This window comes from Schistocerca serialis, chromosome 6 (assembly GCF_023864345.2).
Source record: "Schistocerca serialis cubense isolate TAMUIC-IGC-003099 chromosome 6, iqSchSeri2.2, whole genome shotgun sequence".
Lineage (NCBI taxonomy): Eukaryota > Metazoa > Arthropoda > Insecta > Orthoptera > Acrididae > Schistocerca > Schistocerca serialis.
In genome coordinates this window covers 636,518,954-636,542,985 of record NC_064643.1, presented here as the reverse complement: position 1 = coordinate 636,542,985, position 24,032 = coordinate 636,518,954, and the positions used below count along the sequence as shown (strand labels likewise).

Sequence of the window (24,032 nt, the reverse complement as noted above, 5' to 3'; positions counted from 1 at the left end):
TTTGGCGACGGGACGTTAAACACTAACCACCACCACCATTAGGACTTTGGCGAATGGCTCACAGCCTCAATCGGCGAATGTGTAACATAAGATTCGACAGAAAGTTGAAATGAAGTTGCTGAGCTGTATTATTATTCACTTCTCTGTAAGAGCGCTGGACAGAGAAAAGTCTGAATTCTTAACTATCGATTGTCGCCTTGCCAAAGATAAAACTGCCTAGCGATTCTGCAGAGCTACTATCCATATGTCCCTAAGCTTCATTGCCTACTCTTTCCTATTAAAATTATCCTGATGCTCGTAAATCTCACTGGCTTCTCTACATAGTCGTGGAGAATAATTTGACATTACAGATAAAATTTTTATTTCAGAAAACTTCGTACTTCATACATGTGTGCAGGTGTATGTTGAGGCGGAAGTTTTCGCGGCCATTCCGAGTAAGAATAGCCATACAGCCACGTGTGTTGAAACGTAATAAAAACAGATTCGTGCCTCTTGCTTCGACCGCCTGTGAAGGACGCGCATTTAAGTTAACTATTCCGGTGTCTAGAATGGCCACAGCAACCTTCCCGCATACAGTCTCGACATTAACAGACCACAAGCGTGGCTTGGAATTGTACCGTTCTCTGCGGGCCTCCGCCTCTGACGTCAGTAAACCGTCTCACGAAACGAGCGGCTGCATTCGCCTTGGCGTACTCCTGCGCCGTGCTTGACCCACTGGTGGAGATGGGCGCCAGAGCGCCTTCCGTTCGGCGCAGACGGCGTCTGGATGGTCGGCGAGGCAGGCTCCAGGGCTCCAGGCAGCGGGGTGAAAGTCTCGCAGCGGACAGCTTACGCAACCTGAGTGTAATAGCCCGCGCGCCGCGCCGAACCGCAGACCTTTCGCGATCGCAGGAATTGCGTACAGAGCACACAACGGTACCCTGAGGAAGGACTGGATTAAACGGAGCTACAAGCCCTCAGTCTCCGGTTAATGAGCGGAGATGGAACTTTTTCCAGCTGCTACGAATGCTTACGGTGCATATTTATTACCTTTATTACGTCCATCAAATACCCATATTCTAGGAACTACAAGGTAAAGTGCTTCTTTGATAAATAGTAGCTACTTCTCTTATTATAATTTGGTACTAGATGGGTCCATAGGCCTCATGTAACTATTAAACGTGGTTGTTACCGCTTACAGATATCAAATAATTTACTTTTCAAAAAAATGGTTCAAATGGCTCTGGGCACTATGGGACTTAACTGCTGAGGTCATCAGTCCCCTAGAACTTAGAACTACTTAAACCTAACTAACCTAAGGACATCACACACATCCATGCCCGAGGCAGGATTCGAACCTGCGACCGTAGCGGCCACGCGGTTCCAGACTGCAGCGCCTTTAACCGCACGGCCACACCGGCCGGCTTACTTTTCAATTACTGTGATTGCACTAGGCAAAAGTCTCAAATACAAATTTCCGCACATACATAAATACAGCCGCTAGTCCGAACATCAAGCAAGTGTGAACGGTGGCCAAGTCATGACGTCATACAAAGTATGACTTGGACACCGTTCTTATTTAGTTGATGTTAGGACAAGCGGCTGTATTTATGTCTGTTTGGATATTTGTATTTGAGTACAATAGTCTAAAACTACTAACAGGGTGAATGCGGGGACTAAATCCAACTACTGTTCTCCGCACCTACAAGACGCTCATCCGTCCCATCTCCACCTATGCCAATGTTCTGTGGGCCTCTCCTCCAAAATTCTGCCACCCTGCTCAAGTCAAGAGCGTCATGAGTCCGCCAAGCCTTCTGTGCCCGTCTACCATCTCCCACCCACCTCCTTTACCAGTTAATCAAATTTCCCCATATCCTTCAATACTTTGAACACCTGCTTCTCTCCTAAACCTGCACCCTATATGCAGTCCCGCACCCTATATTCAGCATACAGCCTCCACCATCCTTGAGCACCCTAAGCAGCTGCCACACCTCTACCAACAGGTTCCACCTGCCCTCCACCTCCGCGCACTGCATATCCTTTCCCAGCGGAATTTAAATCACCTTCCACTCCCTGACTATGGACTCATCCCCGGATCCACCCATCCTTTCCTCGCCCAGCTGACATCCTGCTCCTATTCTAACAGACGCATCCCCACTATCAGTTTCTTCCCACAAAGACGCGTCATCCTTCTCCATCCGACATCCCAATACAGCCTACCTCCCAACCTACACTCGCCGTTACCAGGAGCCCACAGCACATCATCCCCATTATGGCTTCCAATGTACATCACATTATCATCGTCTTTTCATGAACATAACCATCTCTAGTTTAAGTTCATAAATTATTCTATTTCAGTCTCAACAATTTCCAGAAATCAATGGCTGAAACACGGTAACGCAGCCGTTACCAGCCCGACTCACGGCCCCCCGCTAATGGGGCTGGGGAATGTAATAACTGTAACATTTAAACGAAAAAGAAACTGTATTAGGAACTTCTGCCTTATGAAGAGTAATAACTGAAATTACAATCGTAATAAATAAAAAATAAATTATTTGACATTTGGGGAGCGGATACAACCATGTTTAATACTTCTTCTACATTTATTATTATGTGTTATTATAGTTTCACTACTGGTCATTAAAATTGCTACACCACGAAGATGACGTGCTAAAGACGCGAAATTTAACCGACAGGAAGAAGATGCTGTGATGTGCAAACGATTAGCTTTTCAGAGCATTCACACAAGATTGGCGCCGGTGGCGACACCTACAACGTGCTGACATGAGGAAAGTTTCCAACCGATTTCTCATACACAAACAGCAGTTGACCGGCGTTGCCTGGTGAAACGTTGTTGTGATGCCTCGTGTAAGGAGGAGAAATGCGTACCATCACGTTTCCGACTCTGATAAAGGTCGGATTGTAGCCTATCGCGATTGCGGTTCATCGTATCGCGACATTGCTGCTCACGTTGATCGAGATCCAATGACTGTTAGCAGAATATGGAATCGGTGGGTTCAGGAGGGTAATACGGAACGCCGTGCTGGATCCCAACGGCCTCGTATCACTAGCAGTCGAGATGACAGGCATCTTATCCGCGTGGCTGTAACGGATCGTGCAGCCACGTCACGATCCCTCAGTCAACAGATGGGGACGTTTGCAAGACAACAACCATCTGCACGAACAGTTCGACGACATTTGCAGCATCATGGACTATCAGCTCGGACACCATGGCTGTGGTTACCCTTGACACTGCATCACGGACAGGAGCGCCTGCGATGGTGTACTCAAAGACGAACCTTGGTGCACGAATGGCAAAACGTCATTTTTTCGGATGAACCCATGTTCTGTTTACAGCATCATGATGGTCGCATGCGTGTTTGGCGACATCGCGGTGAACGCACATTGGAAGCGTGTATTCGTCATCGCCGTACTGGCGTAGCACCCGGCGTGATGGTATGGGGTGCCATTGGTTACACGTCTCGGTCACCTCTTGTTCGCATTGACGGCACTTTGAACAGTGGACATTACATTTCAGATGTGTTACGACCCGTGGCTCTACCCTTCATTCGATCCCTGCGAAACCCTACATTTCAGCAGGATAATGCACGACCGCATGTTGCAGGTCCTGTACGGGCCATTCTGGATACAGAAAATGTTCGACTGCTGCCCTGGCCAGTACATTCTCCAGATCGCTCACCAACTGAAAACGTCTGGTCAATGGTGGGCGAGATACTAGCTCGTCACAATACGCCAGTCACTACTCTTGATGAACTGTGGTATCGTGTTGAAGCTGCATGGGCAGCTGCACCTGTACGCGCCATCCAAGCTCTGTTTGACGCAATGCCCAGGCGTATCAAGGCCGTTATTACGGCCAGGGATGGTTGTCCTGGGTACTGATTTCTCAGGATATATGCACCCAAATTGCGTGAAAATGTAATCACATGTCAATTCTAGTATAATATATTTGTCCAATGAATACCCGTTTATCATCTGCATTTCTTCTTGGTGTAGCAATTTTAATGGCCAGTAGTGTACTAAGCTTTTCAGTCTCTTAGCATGCCAATGGAGAGTATCTCTCCAGTTACTGGGAGGTGGGCGTTCTACTATCTACGAAACCACACATACAAAATCAGAGACGTAAATACATATTCTACTCTAAACAAATTACAGCGCTACTTACATCACAGTAAATTACCGCTTATAGACAGTTTTTTTTTTTTTTTTTTTTTTTTTTTTTAACTATAGGGGCGCCGAGACAGCCTTCTACTTACTGCTTATATGCTGATCACCCCTTATCTATCTTTTGTCCCTCGTCTCTGGCCTCCTGAAGCTTTTATGTCATATGTGGTATCATGCGCCAGTCCACCAGATCGACCAGACGGAAGGTCGGCCAAGTCTTATTAACGGTTATTATGTATTGTTCTAGGAATTCGTGTTACTGGCCCTTACCAGCACATTGGGCTTTCCTGGTCTGTTTTCGCATTCAGTTTTGCCTCTCACACTCCTGTTGACCTCAATTAGAAATGCTGTCCAACATTCTTATAGAGACCTTTGTTTTCTCTGGTTCGTGGAATACATACCTTGTGTCTAGTTCTTGTCTCTCCACCGAGGCAGCTCGTGCGGAGTTGTGACACACGAACACGATGTACTCGGCTTCCCATTTTTCGACTCCACAGCCACATGGGTGCTCGGCCCCTTCCCTGTACTGCGTAGGAACACCGGATAGGGATCATATCAAGCGAGAAAGTGCACAAGTCCTTTACTTGGTTTTCCTAAGGCACGACCATCTTTTAGTAGCACGGCCTCATTCATGAGTGCCGTTGTTAGCCGTGTCCATATGTAACACGGAGCTAACAGCACCCGCTTTGAAGGATTACGTCAGCTCCCCTGGTAATTATACGCGAATCGTAGCTCCGACTTCTCGTGGAACGTGCTGTTAGTTGATCAGTACCGTAACATGCTGTAGCGAAGTATTGCTTTCATCAGCGACATTTTATTTCTAAAATGTGTACACCATCGTCTTGTGATTCTGGTGTCGAACTGGTTGCTCTGGTTGTGTCAACATGTCCCGCACGTGCCTACAGGGGTCCTTTCGATGAATTCCTGACAGTGACGAGTGGTGCGATAAACTACATTAAAGAATTTGATATGTGTCTGCAGCTATTGCCATTTGTGTTGTACTGCGATGGAGAGATGTGTTGAAGTAGTAATCTTTGTATATGCATAGCTATTCTTGTGATTGAAAAAGTCTTAATGTATGCCGTACGATAAATAAATAATAATGTAAAATGTGGAAAGTGATCGAGATTTACATCGAGTATGCAGTCTGTTTTTGCTAACTACATGATGAAATACAATCGTGAGCAACTGATTCAGAGATAGCAGTTGTGTTGGAGAGAGAGCGCTCCTGATTCCACAGCGGATGGGTCGATTCGACGTGTCCCGTCACCGACTGACCTTAAGCCGCTCGTCGGTCTGACGGTCGACAGCGAAAATTGCCAGCGGCACGACATCAGCGCGGCAACAGTGTCTGCTAAATGAACATTTTATATTTTTGAATTGTTTCTGCATATAAGTGACGTGACGAAACGTCATTCTTGACTAATCAGTACTTCCCCGTGCCAATTGCACTTCCTGCAGATCAAAATAACTTGAATTTCCGTCGCGTTCGGAATTGAACGGTTCTGCCAAACCAGTTCTGTGCAGACAGGGCTACAAGCTGCCATGGTTGAATCTCATTTTAATAAAGCTATATATTCCTTTTCTCTGAAAGTTAAAGGATGCAAACTGTGCTTCGGATGTGATTTAATTTTTCTTCATTTTATCCATGTTTATGAACTTCTTTGAGGTCTGCTAGTATACCGCGTGATCAAAAAGTCAGTATAAATTTGAAAACTGAATAAATCGAGGAATAGTGTAGATAGAGAGGTACAAATTGACAGACATGCTTGGAATGACATTGGGTTTTATTAGAACAAAAAAAAAAAAAAAAATACAAAAGTTCAAAAAATGTCCGACAGATGGCGCTTCATCTGATCAGAATAGCAATAATTAGCATAACAAAGTAATACAAAGCAAAGATGATGTTCTTTACAGGAAATGATCAATATGCCCACCATCATTCCTCAACAATAGCTATAGTCGAGGAATAATGTAGTGAACAGCATTGTAAAGCATGTCCAGAGCGATGGTGAGGCATTGGCGTCGGATGTTGTCTTTCAGCATCCCTAGAGATGTCGGTCGATCACGATACACTTGCAGCTTCAGGTAACCCCAAAGCCAATAATCGCACGGACTGAGGTCTGGGGACCTGGGAGGCCAAGCATGACGAAAGTGGCGGCTGAGCACACGATCATCACCCCCTGCATAAACATCATATGTTCCAGCAGGTGTTTATCAGCCTGTCTCGGGACGATGCGGTTCTGTAACATATCGGCGTTCCTCTCACCCGTCACGGTAGCAGTATTGCTGTCCAGCGCCATCTGTCTGACATTTTGTGAACTTTTTTTTGTTCTAATAAAACCCCATGTTATTCCAAGCATGTGTGTCAATTTTTACCTCTCTATCTACATTATTCCGTGGTTTACTACGTTTTCAAATTTATACTGACATTTTGATCACCCGGTATTTTATATTTATGAAATAATTTTATCTGCTTCAGTCACATATCACAAATATTTATTAGGACGACACGTCCTGGCAACGTGCTTTCATCATCATATGCGTTACAGTTACATGAATACTGCTTTAATTTGAAGCATTATGTAACTGTAATGCCCCCGATGATGGCAGCATGCTGCCGAAGCTCATCCTGCTAATAAATATTAGTGACTGAAGCAGTTAAAATTATTTCATAAACTGGATGCGATTGTGACCTTAATTAATACACCGCAATACAACACAGCGAACATCAACAGGTGTGCCAACTAACCCGACACCGCAGGCCCCTACTGTTCTACTGGTATTTCCGCCGTGTTGTAAAACAGGTGCTAGGGCCAAAAATCTTCCACAATGCACGTTACCGCTAAGAAATAAAGTCAAAGCTAAGCAAAATATTTAACAACAACGGTTGAAAGATTATTTGCTGTTTTTTTACACATTTCAGCTTCAAGTCACATGTCGCGCAAAGTATCTGAAAGGGGATGCCGGACGCCCTCTACCTTCTTTTCCGTTATCAAGGACGTAACACGATAGCCAGTGAGTTCCGAAATATTTCTGAACGACTGTCCGCATACTTGAAGGGCTACCTTCTTCGTACCAAGGACTTGACATTTGTCGCTAACGTAGAAGCTAAAGTATTCTATCTAGGGGCTTATGGACTTCACACTTATCACTGGCATGTTTCTTTAAACATTTCTTCGACAAAAAACTTAGCGGCCCTTTTACTCGTACTTGATGAAATCGATTCCACTGCCGGCTGGTGGGGGCGTCCCGCGTTCCGTTAGCCTTTGGCGTCCTCGTCTCGGCTCGCCTGCAGACGGCGGAATGCCCAAGCAAGGTCGGCCGCCTTGGGTCACGTGGTCTCGACACGCACATACGACAGACAGCGCCATCTTGCGGAGGGTACTGTAACTAAGTCTTCTTGCTTCGTAGCGATTCGTCTTGAAGGAAAAGTAGCATAGCCTTCTAGAACATCGCCTCGCGAATACCGTGATTAGGTGCCGCGTGATACCCCCTTCCGACGATGGATGGCGGTTGTCTCTGAAACAACCGGTTTTCGGTTTTATTGGCTTTTTTCAACGGTAGTTTAATATGAGTATTAAAATCACCCAAAATAACCGGTTTCTGAAATAACCGATTTTCGGTTTCTTATTTCTGTTATGACCGGTGATAAACGTAGAATTCGAACAAAGATTCAAGAATTTTGACTCCCTCAGTTTCAAGGTACATAGAGTCAAATCACTACACTTATAAGCATATGAGCCGGCCGAAGTGGCCGTGCGGTTAAAGGCGCTGCAGTCTGGAACCGCAAGACCGCTACGGTCGCAGGTTCGAATCCTGCCTCGGGCATGGATGCTTGTGATGTCCTTAGGTTAGTTAGGTTTAACTAGTTCTAAGTTCTAGGGGACTAATGACCTCAGCAGTTGAGTCCCATAGTGCTCAGAGCCATATAAGCATATGAGAGAAAGCTTGCCGGCCGGAGTGGCTGAGCGGTTCTAGGCGCTTCAGTATGGAACCGCGCGACTGCTACGGGCGCAGGTTCGAATCCTGTGTCCGGCATGGGTGTATGTGATGTCCTTAGGTTAGTTAGGTTTAATTAGTTCTAAGTTCTAGGGGACTGATGACCTCAGAAGTCCCATAGTGCTCAGAGCCATTTGAACCAGAGAAAGCTTAGTCCGTCCACCATTCGCCTTTTCATGAAAAGTAATGTGGTTGAATGCCACAAAAGACACCAATATTTTCCTACTGATTCCAATTTTTTGAAACTCTTGTCAAAAATCATATTGTGATCGAGGATCAAACCACTATTTGGGTTTTGGGAATAGTCAGTGCTAAAGGGTGAAAACTGAGGTTGAAGAACTCTTTTCTTTTCGTTTTAATTTGTTCGTTATCTCCAAGCACATAAAGACATATTACGTAATATTACACAGGCACTTTCGAGTTTTATTGTAAACAATGAATGAACTGTTAAGTTTTAAGTTTTCTGGTTTGTTGTGGCTCCTCCCGCACTTAATCTTTTAAAGGAACTAGAGCATTGTACTTATTGGTACCGCACTTCGTAAAATGCTTCCGACTAGTAATGATGCCACTCTGTAATACAACTACCATAATTATAGACCGTATGGGGCAAGTCTCGCACACTGCATGCACAAGCGTACCATCCTGTGGGCTGTGCCACGCGGTAACAGGTTCATTATTGACTCAGCAATGCTGTACCAATTCTTATGCCATGTGTTTGTTGCTCGTTTCTGTCGGCATTGTTATTAAAATATCAGTGGTAGCTTTTCCTACATTCTATAATACGGCAATGGAAATTTTACGAATAAAAACTTACTCGTTTTTGTAAAAAGTTTATTTAAAAACCAAAAATTTTAGCACTGCTAATTGATATTACTAAAAATAAAACAACACCTATGATAGCCGAGACCAAACATATACCGAAAAATACTGATTAATCAGAACTAAAATACCGCTATCGGTTTTTCCCATTCCTACCTCTGACCGATGTTCACTGCAGCGTTCTCTTGACCATTGATGCCGATCTCCGAAATCGGAATCGCTACGTCATTTGCGAGCAGCTCCTCATTAATAAATACGTTTCACAATAACCGCTACCAGATACAATTTTTGACATCTTATTTATATGTTATTTTCGCAACGTATTTTGAGGTATAACGCATCCGCTGGCTGTCATGACCACACAAAAACGTTTAGATTAATTGTGCAATGATTTTCTTTATGATGCTGTGGTTTGAGCTTCGGACCGCCTCGTGTCAAAGAGAAGCATATTTCTGAGAAAGCATGTCTTCTTTCACTGGTCTGCTTGAATACGAGTATTTCAAACTGGCCGGCCGAAGTGGCCGTGCGGTTCTAGGCGCTGCAGTCTGGAACCGCGAGTCCGCTACGGTCGCGGGTTCGAATCCTGCCTCCTTAGGTTAGTTAGGTTTAACTAGTTCTAAGTTCTATGGGACTAATGACCTCAGAAGTTGAGTCCCATAGTGCTCAGAACCAACCATTTCAAACTGAGCTGCACGCTGTCGCGTGAAATGACAGGCCAAACGTACTATTCGTTTGATTCCAACATCCCTTCGGCGCCACGACCTGGGCGTATCGCGCAGCGTTCACCCCTAAGTTGTCTGTTGAATGCTCAGTCCCACGTGGCTAAAGAGCGTACGCTAACTGCACAGATTGGTCTCTCAGACGTGGACTTATTCCTGAACTTGAAGTAACCTCTGCGTGGTCATAGTCTTCCTTCTGTGGATAAGTTTATCGTTCGTATCACCGGAGCCATTCTACAGAACAACACGAATGGTGTCTTGCGTAATGCTTCCCATCAATTAATTTTTATTTTATTTGTTTTATTTATCTATCATTTTTCGTGGGACCATTTGAACCAAAGCTACATGGAATGAATCACTACACAATTTACAGAATGCTGATTAGAAAATTTACTAACAAAAGAACGAAAGAATTAATAAAACAATGAAAAAATTGCAAGAGATTGTACGAATAAATGAGGCATCACAGAGAAACGTTCTCAACTACTGGGAGGAAGTCATGTGCAGAACAGAAGGAGTGTACCTCAGGGAAACTCCTCGACTTAAGACTTGAAGGCTTGGAGTTTATCACTATTGAAAGTGAAAGCTGCTGAATATTGCACACATTTCCGTAGAGTGCTTAAGAAAGTGTTGTCCAAGTGTAGATCTTTCTTCCTTCTAGCGTTCACAGATTGAATGTTTCAGTTTCATCCGAAGGAGTTACTGTTGTGAACAATGAATCCCACGATGGAGAACAGATTAGACGAAACTCGCGAACTGCAACTGCAGATCTGTCAATTCGCTCTTTTCTGGGCTGTAATTAGGCCACTGAGGACCAGAAGGGCTAAAATGAACATTTTCAAAAAATGGTTCAAATGGCTCTGAGCACTATGGGACTTAACTGCTGAGGTCATCAGTTCCCTAGAACTTAGAACTACTTAAACCTAACTAACCTAAGGACATCACACACATCCATGCCCGAGGCAGGATTCGAACCTGCAATCGTAGCGGTCACGCGGTTCCAGACTGTAGCGTCTAGAATCGCTCGGCCACTCGGGCCGGCGAACATTTTCAAAAAGACGCTATAAAATAAATATGTAGATAAACAAAAAATTATGTTCCTTGTCTGCGAAGTCACACGAGCACCGGTATTTGTTAATTTAAACACTCAGTCAATGTCAATTAATCGTACTGCTTTAGATAGCTCTCCTCTTGGCTGATTGTTCCGTTGTATCACTGGGTGATATTTTGCCGTTGTTACAGGCGGCCATGGCGGCGGTGAAAGGAAACGACATGAGCGACGACAACTTCTCCGACGATGACGACGAGACCACCCCCCTGTACGGCGGAAGGTGAGTACCTACAAGTCTGGCTAGAGTGGCGACATTACGCTCCAGGAAAAGATTGGCTTAGAGAAGAAGCCCACGGTCACTGAAACGACGTCCAAAACAGACCGAGGCAATCGGATGTAATGCAAGCCATCGCAGCTCTTGTCTGATGCCTTCGTTTTACTGCCTGTCTGGTAAAGTACGACCTTTCACTTTTCCTAGGAACTTTATTTAAGCTGCATGTAGGCTATATTTGAGTTTTCCTTTTCAGATGAGATCCAGTTTATACACATTCGTACGGTACTCGAGGCACTACTGTTATCTAATAGAACTTTAGCAATATTTTCTTTCTTGTCTTATACTGAAGATTTATTTCACCTCCACAGTTAAGTCCAGCAATCCCCTAATAGAGCAAAGAGGTAATTTAGAGACTGTGTTCAATGAGTGGGATTTAAAACAAAAATATAAAACACAATTGTGAAATCTTTCGGCTACCAAGTTTTATTACACAGTTGTAAGGTAAAGCTTAATCAAGCCGAACATTGAACACCACAATGCTTTACTAAGCACGATCCTGTCAAAAGTGGTACGCTCTTGCCTTTTCACATCATTTAATCATTTCCAGAGGCGAAAGAAACGATAAATGAAAGAACAAATTCTTAGACCGACCGAGGATGACATTCACCTTTTGAGTCACTGAGTCACTGCCTCACAGCAACTGGGTAGTAAAGTTGCCATGACTCTAGATAAGGAAAAGTGTGGGGTCATCTACATGGGTACTAAAATGAATCCCTTAAATTTCAGTAACACGAAAAGGCACACAAATCTAAAGGCTGTCACTTCAAGTAAACACCTAAGGATTACAAGTACGAACAACTTAAATTAGAACGAATACATAAATGTGCTATGGGGAAAACGAACCAAAGACTGAGTTTTATTGGCAGAACATTTAGAAGATGCAACAGGTCTACTAAAGAGACTGCCTGCACTGCACTTGTCCGTCCTCTTCTGGAGTACTGCTGGCAGTATGGGATCTGTATCAGATAGGATTGACGGAGGACATCGAAAAAGTTCAGAGAAGGGCAGTTCATTTTGTATTATAAGGGAGAGAGTGTCACGGATATGATACGCAAATTGGGGTGGCAATCATTAAAAGAAAGGCGTTTTTCATTGCGGCAAAATATTTTAACGATATTTCAATCACCAACTTTCTCCTCTCAATGCGAAAACATTTTGTTGGCCCCAAACTACTCAGGGAGAAATGAACATCGCAATAAAATAAGAGAAACAAACATTCGAACGGAAAGATCTAAGTGTTCGTTTTTCCCGCATGCTGTTCGAGACTGGAACGGTAGAGGAATAGTCTGAAGGTGATTCTATAAACCTTCCGCTGTTCACTCATGTGTGAACTGCAGAGTAGTCATGCAGATCTATACGAACTCGAAGGCTGGTTTAAACATCACAGGGCTTTACTAGGCAAGGTCATTTTACAAGTGGTATGACGTTGCCTGTGAACTGACTAATCCAGCCAGTTATAAGGGAACTTACATTTTTACTTGGATTCCCAACCACAACGGAATTTGGTATTTTTCACATTAAGAAACACTGACAGAGGTGAAAGAATGAAAAGTGACTCATGAAAACTCTAGAATTAACCGAGGATCGAACCCAGGACCTATGGATCCGTAGTCTGGCACCTCCCCACTTTTTTTCCACTGAGCCACTGGGCCGAAATAAAATAATAAGTAGGGCTTATAAACCACAGCAGACTGACTCTGAAGTCGAAGGACTATTTATATATGGATAAAAATTGAGTCCGTAAAAAAAGAGTGGAAGAGAAAATGATTACTGATTTTGTCGATGTTTCTGACGGTTCATTCCTCGCTCGAGTTAAGTGAGGCTGGCCATTGTAGACCTTTCGGATCTTTTTCTGCCAAGTCGCAAAGCGAACTCGGACGTGGGATGAGAGGATACCCAACTGAAGTGTTTGGCAGGGGATATCGGAGCCCGAACTTGTCTCGCGACTATAAGAACTGTCCCATAGTAACGTCGCTCAAAAATGTTTCTTTAATGTGTGTACACACACCTTTTTGTGCGTAATATGAATGAAGTAGGCGGTTTCCTAGATATATACTGGAGTACCCAAAAATTTAGTCAGTGAGGTTGTAATGCATATGCAAGGAAAAAATTGAGGGAATTATGCAATTGGTGGGGCGATGGAGGGAACACTGGCACGTTACAAATTGAGCACAGCTGCTTTGTTCTTTCTTTAATTTTCTAGTTTGGCATCTGTTAGAACGTTCTCACAGACCGGAAAACGCCATATGTTATGATGCACACTTATAACTAAGTTACGTTCGCGTGAATTCTAACAGTTCGTTTCGGTTCAGGTATGGAGTGATAATACTGTAGGCTCAGGTATTCGCTGACTGAATGGGTATTTGAAGCCGGTACATTCTTGTAAAATTGTCACATGAGGGGGAACTCTCACGAACATGTAAAGCAGTTCGTTCATTATCAACTAGGTCATGCTAGCTTTTTATTGTCATTGTGGCAAGGAGCACTGGCTGCCGAAATGGTAGACTACTAACACGTTGTATTGACTGAAAACGCAACTTATAAATAAATGTTGACAGGGAAAGACATAACTAGAGCGCGCAGATGTAAAGTCTTCATATCTCTATTAGCGCTTTCTTTCCGTGAAGAATTAGTATGAAATTTAAAGGAGCAACCGTGGTTGAGTGAAACAGTACAGTGCTCAGACACATGGCCTGTATTCAGAAACAGGCACATTCAAGATGCAATTTGACCATGGTGATTTGCAGGCTAATTCCTTCAACAAAACCGTGTTCAATCTCGCTGTAACTTCAAGTTAATAATGGTGTTTACTTCTCCATCACTGTGGCATTCTGAAATTGCATTAACGGACTTACTAAAACAGGCATACACTCGGACAATAGTATACAAATCAAGGTCGGCATTCCATAGAAAATAAGGGAGAACGCAATTAAATTTGCAGTCTTCGCTAATTCACGAATATCTGGCGAGGAAAGTTGGCCACAGGTATGTTTTGATTAGTGAAAGCGTTACTTGGAAGTGTTACCAAGTGTTCCTTTTCTAACCATGCGTCGGAATCACCAACGAAGTCTTTGCGTGATGCCTAAGTACCGGGCGTAGAACATACGCAGGTTCTCGCGATGCGTTACGTTCGCTTTGCGATAACTCTTTTGAGCACAATTTAGCCAAAGAAACTTACAGTTTTTAACATTCCATACGCACTAGCAACATTTGGTTTCGAGGCGCAACATCGCAAAAAAGACTATTATTTTCTACGTCAGATACGTACATAATCGTTTATAGATTTGAAACAGCACTTCCTTGGAGAGAGGCACAATGAATCATAGTGATATGCGTGGTGAAATAGGAACCATATTCTGATCTATTGTTGCCATAGGTCAGATGTGTGGTGGAACAGGAACCATGTTTTGATCTGTAGTTGCTATAGATCAGAACATAGCTCCTATTCCACCACACTTATCACTATGATTCATTGTGGCTTCTCCATGGAAGTACTGTTCCTATTCTATAAACGATTTAGGAGACAATCTCAGCAGCTGACTTACTCTGTTTTCAGACGATTCTATCGTTTATCGTCTAGTAAATTCACTAGAGGATCAAAACAAATTGCAAAATGATGTAGAAGAGATATCTGTACGGTGTGGAAAGGGGCAATTTTTTTTTACTCAGTAACAAGTGTGAGGTACTCCACATGAGTACTAAAACGAATCCGTTAAATTTCGGTTGCGCGAAAAACACCCAAATTTAAATGTTGTCCATTCAACTAAATACCTAGGGATTACATTACGAACAACTTAAATTGGAACCTTCACAGAAAATGTGGGGAAGGCGAACTATAGACTGCCCTGTATTATCAGAACACTTAGAAGATGTAACAGACCTACTAAAGAGTCTGCCTACACTACGCTTGACAGACCTCTCCTGAGTAGTATTGCTGCGCGGTATGGGATCTCTACCAGATAGTGGATATCGGAAAAGTTCAAACAAGGGCAGCTCATTTGATATTACAGCGGAGAGAGTGTCAGCTGTGATACGAGAGTTGCAATCACTTAAAAATAGGAATTTTTCGATCCAGTGAAATATTTTCATGAAATTTCAGTCACAAACTTCCCCCTCCGAATGCGAAAATATTTTGTTACTCTCACCTACATAGAAGACATAATCACCGTCATAAAACAAGAGAACTCAGAGCTCTCACAGAAAAATTTAGGTATCCGCTTTTTCCATGTGCTACTCGAGAGCGGAATGGAAGGGAAATAGTTCGAAAGTGTTCGATCAACATTCAGCCAAGTGAATTGTGGAGTAGTTTTGTAGATGTACTCTCTCTCTCTCTCCCCGTCTGAACAGACCTCGAAAGACCCAACAGTACCAACCGGGCAATCACTGGATGCGGATATGGAGAGACATGCGGTCAGCACACTGCACTCCCGGCCGTTGTCAGTTTACGACACTAAAGCTGCTACTCCTTAGTCAAGTAGCTACTCGATTGGTCTCACAAGGGTTGAGTGCACCATGCTTGCCAACAGCATTCAGCACACTGGACAGTCACCGTCCAAGTGCTAACCAAACCCGAAAGTGCTTAACTTCAGTAATCTGACGGGAACCGGTGTAACCACTCCAGCGACGTCGTCGGCATGTAATTAGAGTTAGGCAACACGATTCTTTTTCTCGATTCGATTCCTACGATTCAATCTTACATTGCGAATCGATTCCTACTATTCGTTCACGATTCTTTCACGATTCATTCTAGTCTGCGATGGCACGATTCTTACGGAATGCAAAAAGTTCTACATCTTACTCACAGATGGCAGGACATGTCTGAAATTGTCAATGGGGTTAGAATCGAACTGTGTCATGATAAGATATGCCAGAAATAGTTTATTTATGAGTAAACATGCATATGACGTTACAAGTGTGATTCTCGATATATACGTGTAATGCCTTAATTGATGAGGGGTCACGTTTAATTTTATTGCATCTATTGTTTTATTTCAGTATGCCAGGAAAGAGGAGTCTATTTGTGCGAAAGGTGGTGCAAAATTACGTGGTATGCCAGTCTGGTTGTGTGGCTTGAACGTATCTAACTGCAGACGTCTGTTTTATAGTAACAAAATCTAGCAGTGAGGCAGACGTGGTTTGGCTCATATCATCCTATGTTTTTCTGTGCTAAGATGTCTTTCCAAGTCCACATCACCCTTGTAATTCATAACGCAGCTGACAGCCCTCCCACACAGCAAATTTAGCTTAACTTTAATTTCTTCTAAATACAAAGCATACGTATTTTGCTTTTAATTTGTATGAGAACTTGCAACTGTCACTACTATTTACGTGAGAAGACGACATACTTCTAAACAGTAGGATTCAATCGTATACAGTGACATTACTTCACTAAAATTTGATATGAATCTGAACACGATAATTTTCGAAAACTCGAACATGAAATTATTAATTAAAAAGCTTTTGTTTAAAGATGGTATTACACGGCGATCCGCCAAGAAAGGTATTGTAGGCTCTGTAATATTGGTCGAGTGTGACAGCCATTTAGTGGCAGCACTGGTGGAACTAACAGCATTAGCAAACTAGCAGTGAAGTAATGTCGATGTATACGATTGTATCGTACACTTCAGAAGTATGTCGTCTTCTCACATAAATAGTAGTGGCAGAAGCAAGTTCTCAGACAAATTAAAAGCAAAATACCTATGCTTTGTATTTCGACGAAACAAAAGTTAAGCTAAATTTGCAGTGTGTGAGGGCTGACAGCTGCTTTATTATGAAATATAATCCCAGATTTAAAAAGCAAGCGTTTCTGTCAACAAATTCGTACAACAAAGCAAAACAGTCTGTTATACAAAAAGCTGCAGTATTAAGAACATCCAGCGATGATGTGGCAAAACAGCCTGAAGAACAGGAACAATCAGCAGACACGGAGGAAGATTTATTTTGGAAAGATTTTTACTCCAGTGTTCAACGCTCTTCGAGTCAAACTGTTACACCCATGACGTCTACAATAATACAATTGGACAAGTATATCGAAATTCAGCCTTTAGTAAGAAAGGCAGACCCTTTTAGATGGTGGAGTGAACATAGGATATACTACCCGAGACTGTACCAGCTCATGTTAAGACGCTTGTGTGTGGTGGAGAGCTCAGTTCCTTGTGAGTGTGTTTTTTCAAGGGCTGGAAACACTCTCACGTCTAACATCGAGGGAGTTAAGAAAGATAATGTTTTTGAACTATAATTTATAAACTGTGTTGTGTGTGTGTGCGTGTGTGTATGTGTAGAACTTTTACGCGAACTGAGCCTGAACTGTATATGTTTGTGACAATACTTGCTTTGAACTGTGTTTAGACAAGAAACTTTGATACAATTATGCAAGTAATCAGTAATCTAATGCTGTAATGTGCATATTACTCTTGTTATTACCATAATGTGTGGAAGACCGAGCTTACCTCTGTTTCTTTTTGTAAAATCGTATTTTTTGGTAGATGCTACTTATTCAAATAAAGTTGAAAGCAAACAGTTAACTAAATATAAATTTTCATTTCCAAGATAGCAACGATCAGAGGAAACCATGTCTAACCTAAAACATATCTGGGATGATTGTTACTATTGGATCTACGGTAAGTCCACGTGTTCGTATTCGGATAATGTTATACCGCCATCTCACAAAATTTTGACACACCTCTACTGTAACATCCAATAGTAACAAAGATTTGTGAAATTGCGATATAAAATACTTATTGCGTAAAATCGAGTTTTTTAGGAAACACACCAACATAGATAAACTTAAAAATCAAAATCCGTATCTAAATATAAAATTTTATCCAAACTGTTAAAGCCATTCCCAAGAAACACAAAATTCGCGTTTTTGTTTAAAAAATTATTTTTTGTAAAATCGCGTGCTGTAAGGAAAGACACCTATATACAGATAATCATAAAAACCAAAACCTTAACTACATTCAACACGTACTAACAAAGTTTTATGAGATGGCGTTATAAAAACATGTGAAATAGCGTTTTTATAATATAAAATTGCGTTTTTACGAATGGAACTATGTAGGATATATATATTGTAAAATTGACTTTTTACGAAAGAATGGAATTATGTAGGTGAACCCAAAAAGCAAAAACCAGTCTAAATACGAGGGCAGTTCAATAAGTAATGCAACACATTTTTTTTCTCGGCCAATTTTGGTTGAAAAAACCGAAGATTTCTTGTGGAATATTTTCAAACATTCCCGCTTCGTCTCGTATAGTTTCATTGACTTCCGACAGGTGGCAGCGCTGTACGGAGCTGTTAAAATGGCGTCTGTAATGGATGTGCGTTGCAAACAACGGGCAGTGATCGAGTTTCTTTTGGCGGAAAACCAGGGCATCTCAGATATTCATAGGCGCTTGCAGAATGTCTACGGTGATCTGGCAGTGGACAAAAGCACGGTGAGTTGTTGGGCAAAGCATGTGTCATCATCGCTGCAAGGTCAAGCAAGACTGTCTGATCTCCCGCGTGTGGGCCGGCCGTGCACAGCTGTGACTCCTGCAATGGTGGAGAGTGCGAACACACTCGTTCGAGATGATCGACGGATCACCATCAAACAACTCAGTGCTCAACTTGACATCTCTGTTGGTAGTGCTGTCTCAATTGTTCCCCACTTGGGATATTCAAAGGTTTGTTCCCGCTGGGTCCCTCGTTGTCTAACCGAACACCATAAAGAGCAAAGGAGAACCACCTGTGCGGAATTGCTTGATCGTCATGTGGCTGAGGGTGACAATTTCTTGTCAAAGATTGTTACAGGCGATGAAACATGGGTTCATCACTTCGAACCTGAAACAAAATGACAATCAATGGAGTGGCGCCACACCCACTCCCCTACCAAGAAAAAGTTTAAAGCCATACCCTCAGCCGGTAAAGTCATGGTTACAGTCTTCTGGGACGCTGAAGGGGTTATTCTGTTCGATATCCTTCCCTATGGTCAAACGATCAACTCTGAAGTGTATTGTGCTACTCTTCAGAAATTGAAGAAACGACTTAAGCGTGTTCGTAGGCACAAAAATCTGAACGAACTTCTCCTTCTTCATGACAACGCAAGACCTCACACAAGTCTTCGCACCCGAGAGGAGCTCACAAAACTTCAGTGGACTGTTCTTCCTCATGCACCCTACAGCCCCGATCTCGCACCGTCGGATTTCCATATGTTTGGCCCATTGAAGGACGCAATCCGTGGGAGGCACTACGCGGATGATGAAGAAGTTATTGATGCAGTACGACGTTGGCTCCGACATCGACCAGTGGAATGGTACCGTGCAGGCATACAGGCCCTCATTTCAAGGTGGCGTAAGGCCGTAGCATTGAATGGAGATTACGTTGAAAAATAGTGTTGTGTAGCTAAAATATTGGGGAATAACCTGGTGTATTTCAATGCTGAATAAAACAACCCCTGTTTCAGAAAAAAATGTGTTGCATTACTTATTGAACTGCCCTCGTACAAATTTTCATCCAAATCGTTAGGGCCGTTTTCGAGATACGCGAAATATAATAGATAAAGTGCTATTGCTCATGTGTAAAGAAGGTGTGTGTGTTTTGCATTGCATCTGCAACAAATAAGACGTACATATTTATTCATCATACTTGGATTTCTTGATTTTAATCGTGTGTATTGGGAGCTGTGTACTCACTGCATATCGTTTCTGTCATCACCAGTTTGTGTATTACTCGCGCAAACTAAGCTGACGTCGGCGCGGTGGCTGATGGTAGCGATAGTAAATGGAAAATGCCTTTACGCTCGTTCCCGTCAGCCACCGCCAAGTGTCAGTCAGCATGGCTTTCACGAGTAATATTACGATTACGGCCCACGAACTTCGTTGGTTCGTTCCGAGCTTCGTTTGTTCACACGCATCCTCCACTAGACTGCTGTCTGGCGGTCGTAATCGTTCAGCACGACTCGGCATGATTCAGAAGTTGCCTTATAGCGTACTAAGAATCGTTGGAACTTGGAATCGTCACGACTCGGAAACGCACAATCGTTCTTACGATTCTTTTGAACGACGATTCGTCCGTATCACGATTCGATTCTTACGATTCTTTATTTAGAGTCGTTCAAATGAACGACTCATTCACTAAAATCGCCACAACTCTAATGTAGATGTACTGGCTTTTATCAATGACTCGTGAAAATATGGAGCTTCTGTTTCACATATTTGTTAAGTATTCATTGCGCACTATCCGTTTATGTACACAAATTTCATTATCCTCTAACGAAATATATACTGTAGGAACCCAAGCAGACAAAAAATAGAAGAAGAGAGACAGAGAGAAAATTTCTATATGGGCTTTTCCACAACGACTTCTGATTTCAAAATTCTGAACATAAGGAATTTTAGTTCAGATGGTTCGGATGGCTCTAAGCACTATTGGACTTAACATCTGAGGTTATTAGTCCCCTAAATTTAGAACTACTTAAACCTAACTAACCTAAGGACGTCACACACATCTATGCTCGAGGCAGGATTCGAACCTGCGACCTTGGCAGCAGCGTGGTTCCAGACTAGAACCGCTCGCCCACAGCGGCCGGCAAATTTTAGTTGGAAACTACGCCACAAATAACAATCTGTCACAGTTTTGTTGTTTATCGGTCACTGTTTCGGCTCAAATCATCCGTGACTCCTCATCCCTCTTCCAACTTATACACACATAAAATAGTCTGCTGAATATTAGCTTGACTGAAGAACTGCATGGAATCTTTCCAGCTGCTCAACAATGACTCTATGTGGATTGGACAAAAATTAAACAGCAACTACCTGTACAAGTGGGCATCAGCCTACACTGTTAAATAAATGTGGTGATTTATCAAAGTAAACAGGAGTATAACTATGGGTCCCATTATTAATGACTTATTTTATCACTAGCTGCTTGTTCACATAGTACATTCTACTTTTCACTGTTGTGACATCGAAGCTCAAATTAGACAGTGTATCTAGATTTCACGGTAAGAAGCTACCATGGAGCACTGCTGCTTGTGACACAATATGCCATTTCCTTGGGCTCGTATCGTGACATGGTCCGTAATTTATGCTGTTTTTATTTTCTTGTCCATCATTAAGTAAACTGATGCAGTCAGTGCTGTTTTTTTATATACACACATATAGATAACATAAGAGCATGATAAGACAGATATGTTAATTACATATTAGTATAAATGGGCGATACATAACACATATAAAACAGATAGTTTCCACATCAAAACTCCGTCTCAAAATCTGGCAGAAAACCCAAAGAGAGTCTGGTAGTATGTAAAGCATACCACTGGCAAGAAACAATCAATACCTTCACTGCGCGATAACAAACAATGACGATGTTACTGATGACATGCGAAAGACAAGTGGGGGGGGGGGGGGGGGGGAGGGGAGGGAGGAAATACCTGGGTGAAGCCGTGGGTTTTACGACGACACGATAAAAGCATTCAACAAAACTTGGTATGTGAGCTTATAGTGGAGGATGTCAAGTCGTACATCAATTACTTAAGAATGGATGAGCATACATTTCATTATGTGCTCAGTGAAGTGTATCCTCATATCACAAAGCACAATATTCACTTAAGAACTGCTACATCTGCCGAAGACAGGCTCACTGTAACACTCCGATTCCATACTTAGAAATCATACACAACCGCTCGCTCGTGGAAAAATCTACATCCAAAGTTACACACGTCACACCAATATCCAAGAAAAGAAATAGTAGTAATCAGCTAAATTACAGACTCAGATCACTAACGTCAATTTGCAGTAGAATTTTGTAACATGTAAAGTACTCGAACATTATGAATCACCTTGAAGAAAACGATTTCTTGACAAATAGCCAACACAGATTCAGAAAATATCGTTCCTGAAAAACGCAACTAGCTATTTAGTTTCATAAAGTAATGAGTGCTACCGACAGGGGACATCAAATTAATTCCAAATTTTTAGATTTCCATAATGTTTCTGACACCATTCCTTGCAAGCAACTTCTAATTATATTGCGTGTCTATGGAGAATCATCTCAGCTGTGTGACTCTATTCGTTATTTCATGTCAGAAATATTACAGTTTGTAATAATGATGGACAGTCATTGAGTAAAACAGAAGTAATACCTTGCTTTTCTCAAGGAAGTGTTATTGGCCCTTTGTTGTTCATGATCTATATAAATGATATAGAAGACAATCTGAGAACAGTCCTCTTAGATTGTTTACAGATGATGCTGTCATTTACCAACATGTAAAGTCATCAGATGGTCAAAACGAATTGCAAAATGATTTGGACAAGATGTCTACATGGTGCAAAAAGTGTCAATTAACTCTAAATCATGAAAAGTGTGAACTCATCCACACAAGTACTGTATAGAATACACTAAATTTTGGTTAAAAGATAAATCACACAAATCTAAACTCTGTAAACTCAGCTACTTAGGGATTACAGTTATGAAGAACTTAAATTGGAAAAATCACATTGATAACGTCGTAGGCAAAGCAAACCAAAGACTGTGATTTTTTGGCAAATACTTAATTTTTTTGCTGCTGCTGCAGGACTGTCTCATGACATTTCAATCACAAACCTTCTCCTTAGAGTGTGTAAACATTTTGTTGGTGTTCCTTTACATGTGCTGTTGGAGAGTGGAACAGTAGAAACTAGCTTTGATGTGGTTTGATGAAACCTCCACCAGGCACTTGACTGTGAATTGAAGAATAATCATGTAGATGTGTTAATAGATCATTTTCTTTGAGGTATTTCATAATGTTCGAACACAGTATATGTTCTTAACTCTTACCACAAATTGTTGTCGGTGATGTGGGTCTAACTATGTAATATAGACTTTTGTAATGCCTCAGATGATCTCTGAGGACTCTACAACAATAAAAATCAATCAATCAATCAATCAATATTTCATTGGATTACTTCAATTTCTTTCTTGTATATTGGTGTGGGCTGTGCTACTTTCCTGTCCTTATGCATAGATATTTTGTCGAGTGAGCAGCTATATATGAATATTGAATATGGAACTACAATTCTACAAATAAAGTGAAAGCTATGTGGGACATCATTAAAAAAGAAACTGGCAAAAATAAGACAACTGAGGAGAACATTGTCTTGATACACAACAATAAAAAGATTTTACAGCCTACAGAAACAGCAAACATATTCAACAAATACTTCACTGGGATAGCTGAAAATTTAATAAAAACTAATTTTAGTTCAACTCAGCATCAAGTGGTAAACAAGTGCAACAGTAATAAATTTTCAATGTTTGTGGACCAAGTAAGCAGGGAGGAGACATTGAAGGCTGTTAGAGAACTAAAGACAACATATTCAGCAGGAATTGATGGTATACCGAACAGAATCCTAAAACTCTGTATACAAAATATAATTGACCCCCTTACTCACTTATGCAACTGTTCCCTAGAGTCAGGCATCTTTCCAGATCAACTAAAAACATCAAAAGTCATCCCTATTTTCAAAGCTGGTGACAAAGATGAAGTAATAAACTATCATCCCATTACATTAACATCCTGTTTCTCAAAAGTAATAGAAAAAATTATGTGTAGTAAGTTGTTAAAGTTTATAAACAAAAACAGTGTGCTATCTAATACTCAACATGGCTTTAGAAGCAAGAAATCAACGGAGACAGCAGTCTATGAATGCATATCTACTGAATTAAAAACAATAGATGAAAAACAACAAACAACAGGTATATTTTTGGACCTAACCAAAGCCTTTGATATGGTAAACCACAAAACCCTATTGAAGAAGCTAGAGCACTATGGAATTAGGGGGTTGGCAAATGATTGGATTCGTTCATTTCTCAGTGACCGTAAACAAAAAGTATCCATCAGACTTATAGATGATAAAGCACGAATAATCACAGAATATGTATCATCAGAAAGCCCAATCACTTACGGGGTACCACAAGGGTCGG

The 24,032-nt window shown here is 41.9% G+C and overlaps 1 protein-coding gene across 2 annotated transcripts in view; it reads left to right on the top strand.

Annotated features, from left to right (window-relative positions):
- Positions 1-24,032, top strand: part of LOC126483845 (chitin synthase chs-2) — a 347,785-nt gene that overhangs the window by 226,674 nt on the left and 97,079 nt on the right. For both annotated transcript variants that reach the window (XM_050107058.1, XM_050107057.1), the window contains exon 2: positions 10,944-11,032. In XM_050107058.1, the coding sequence (XP_049963015.1) occupies positions 10,950-11,032 (83 nt within the window). In that variant the 5' untranslated portion in view covers positions 10,944-10,949. The remainder of the gene's footprint in view (positions 1-10,943; positions 11,033-24,032) is intronic.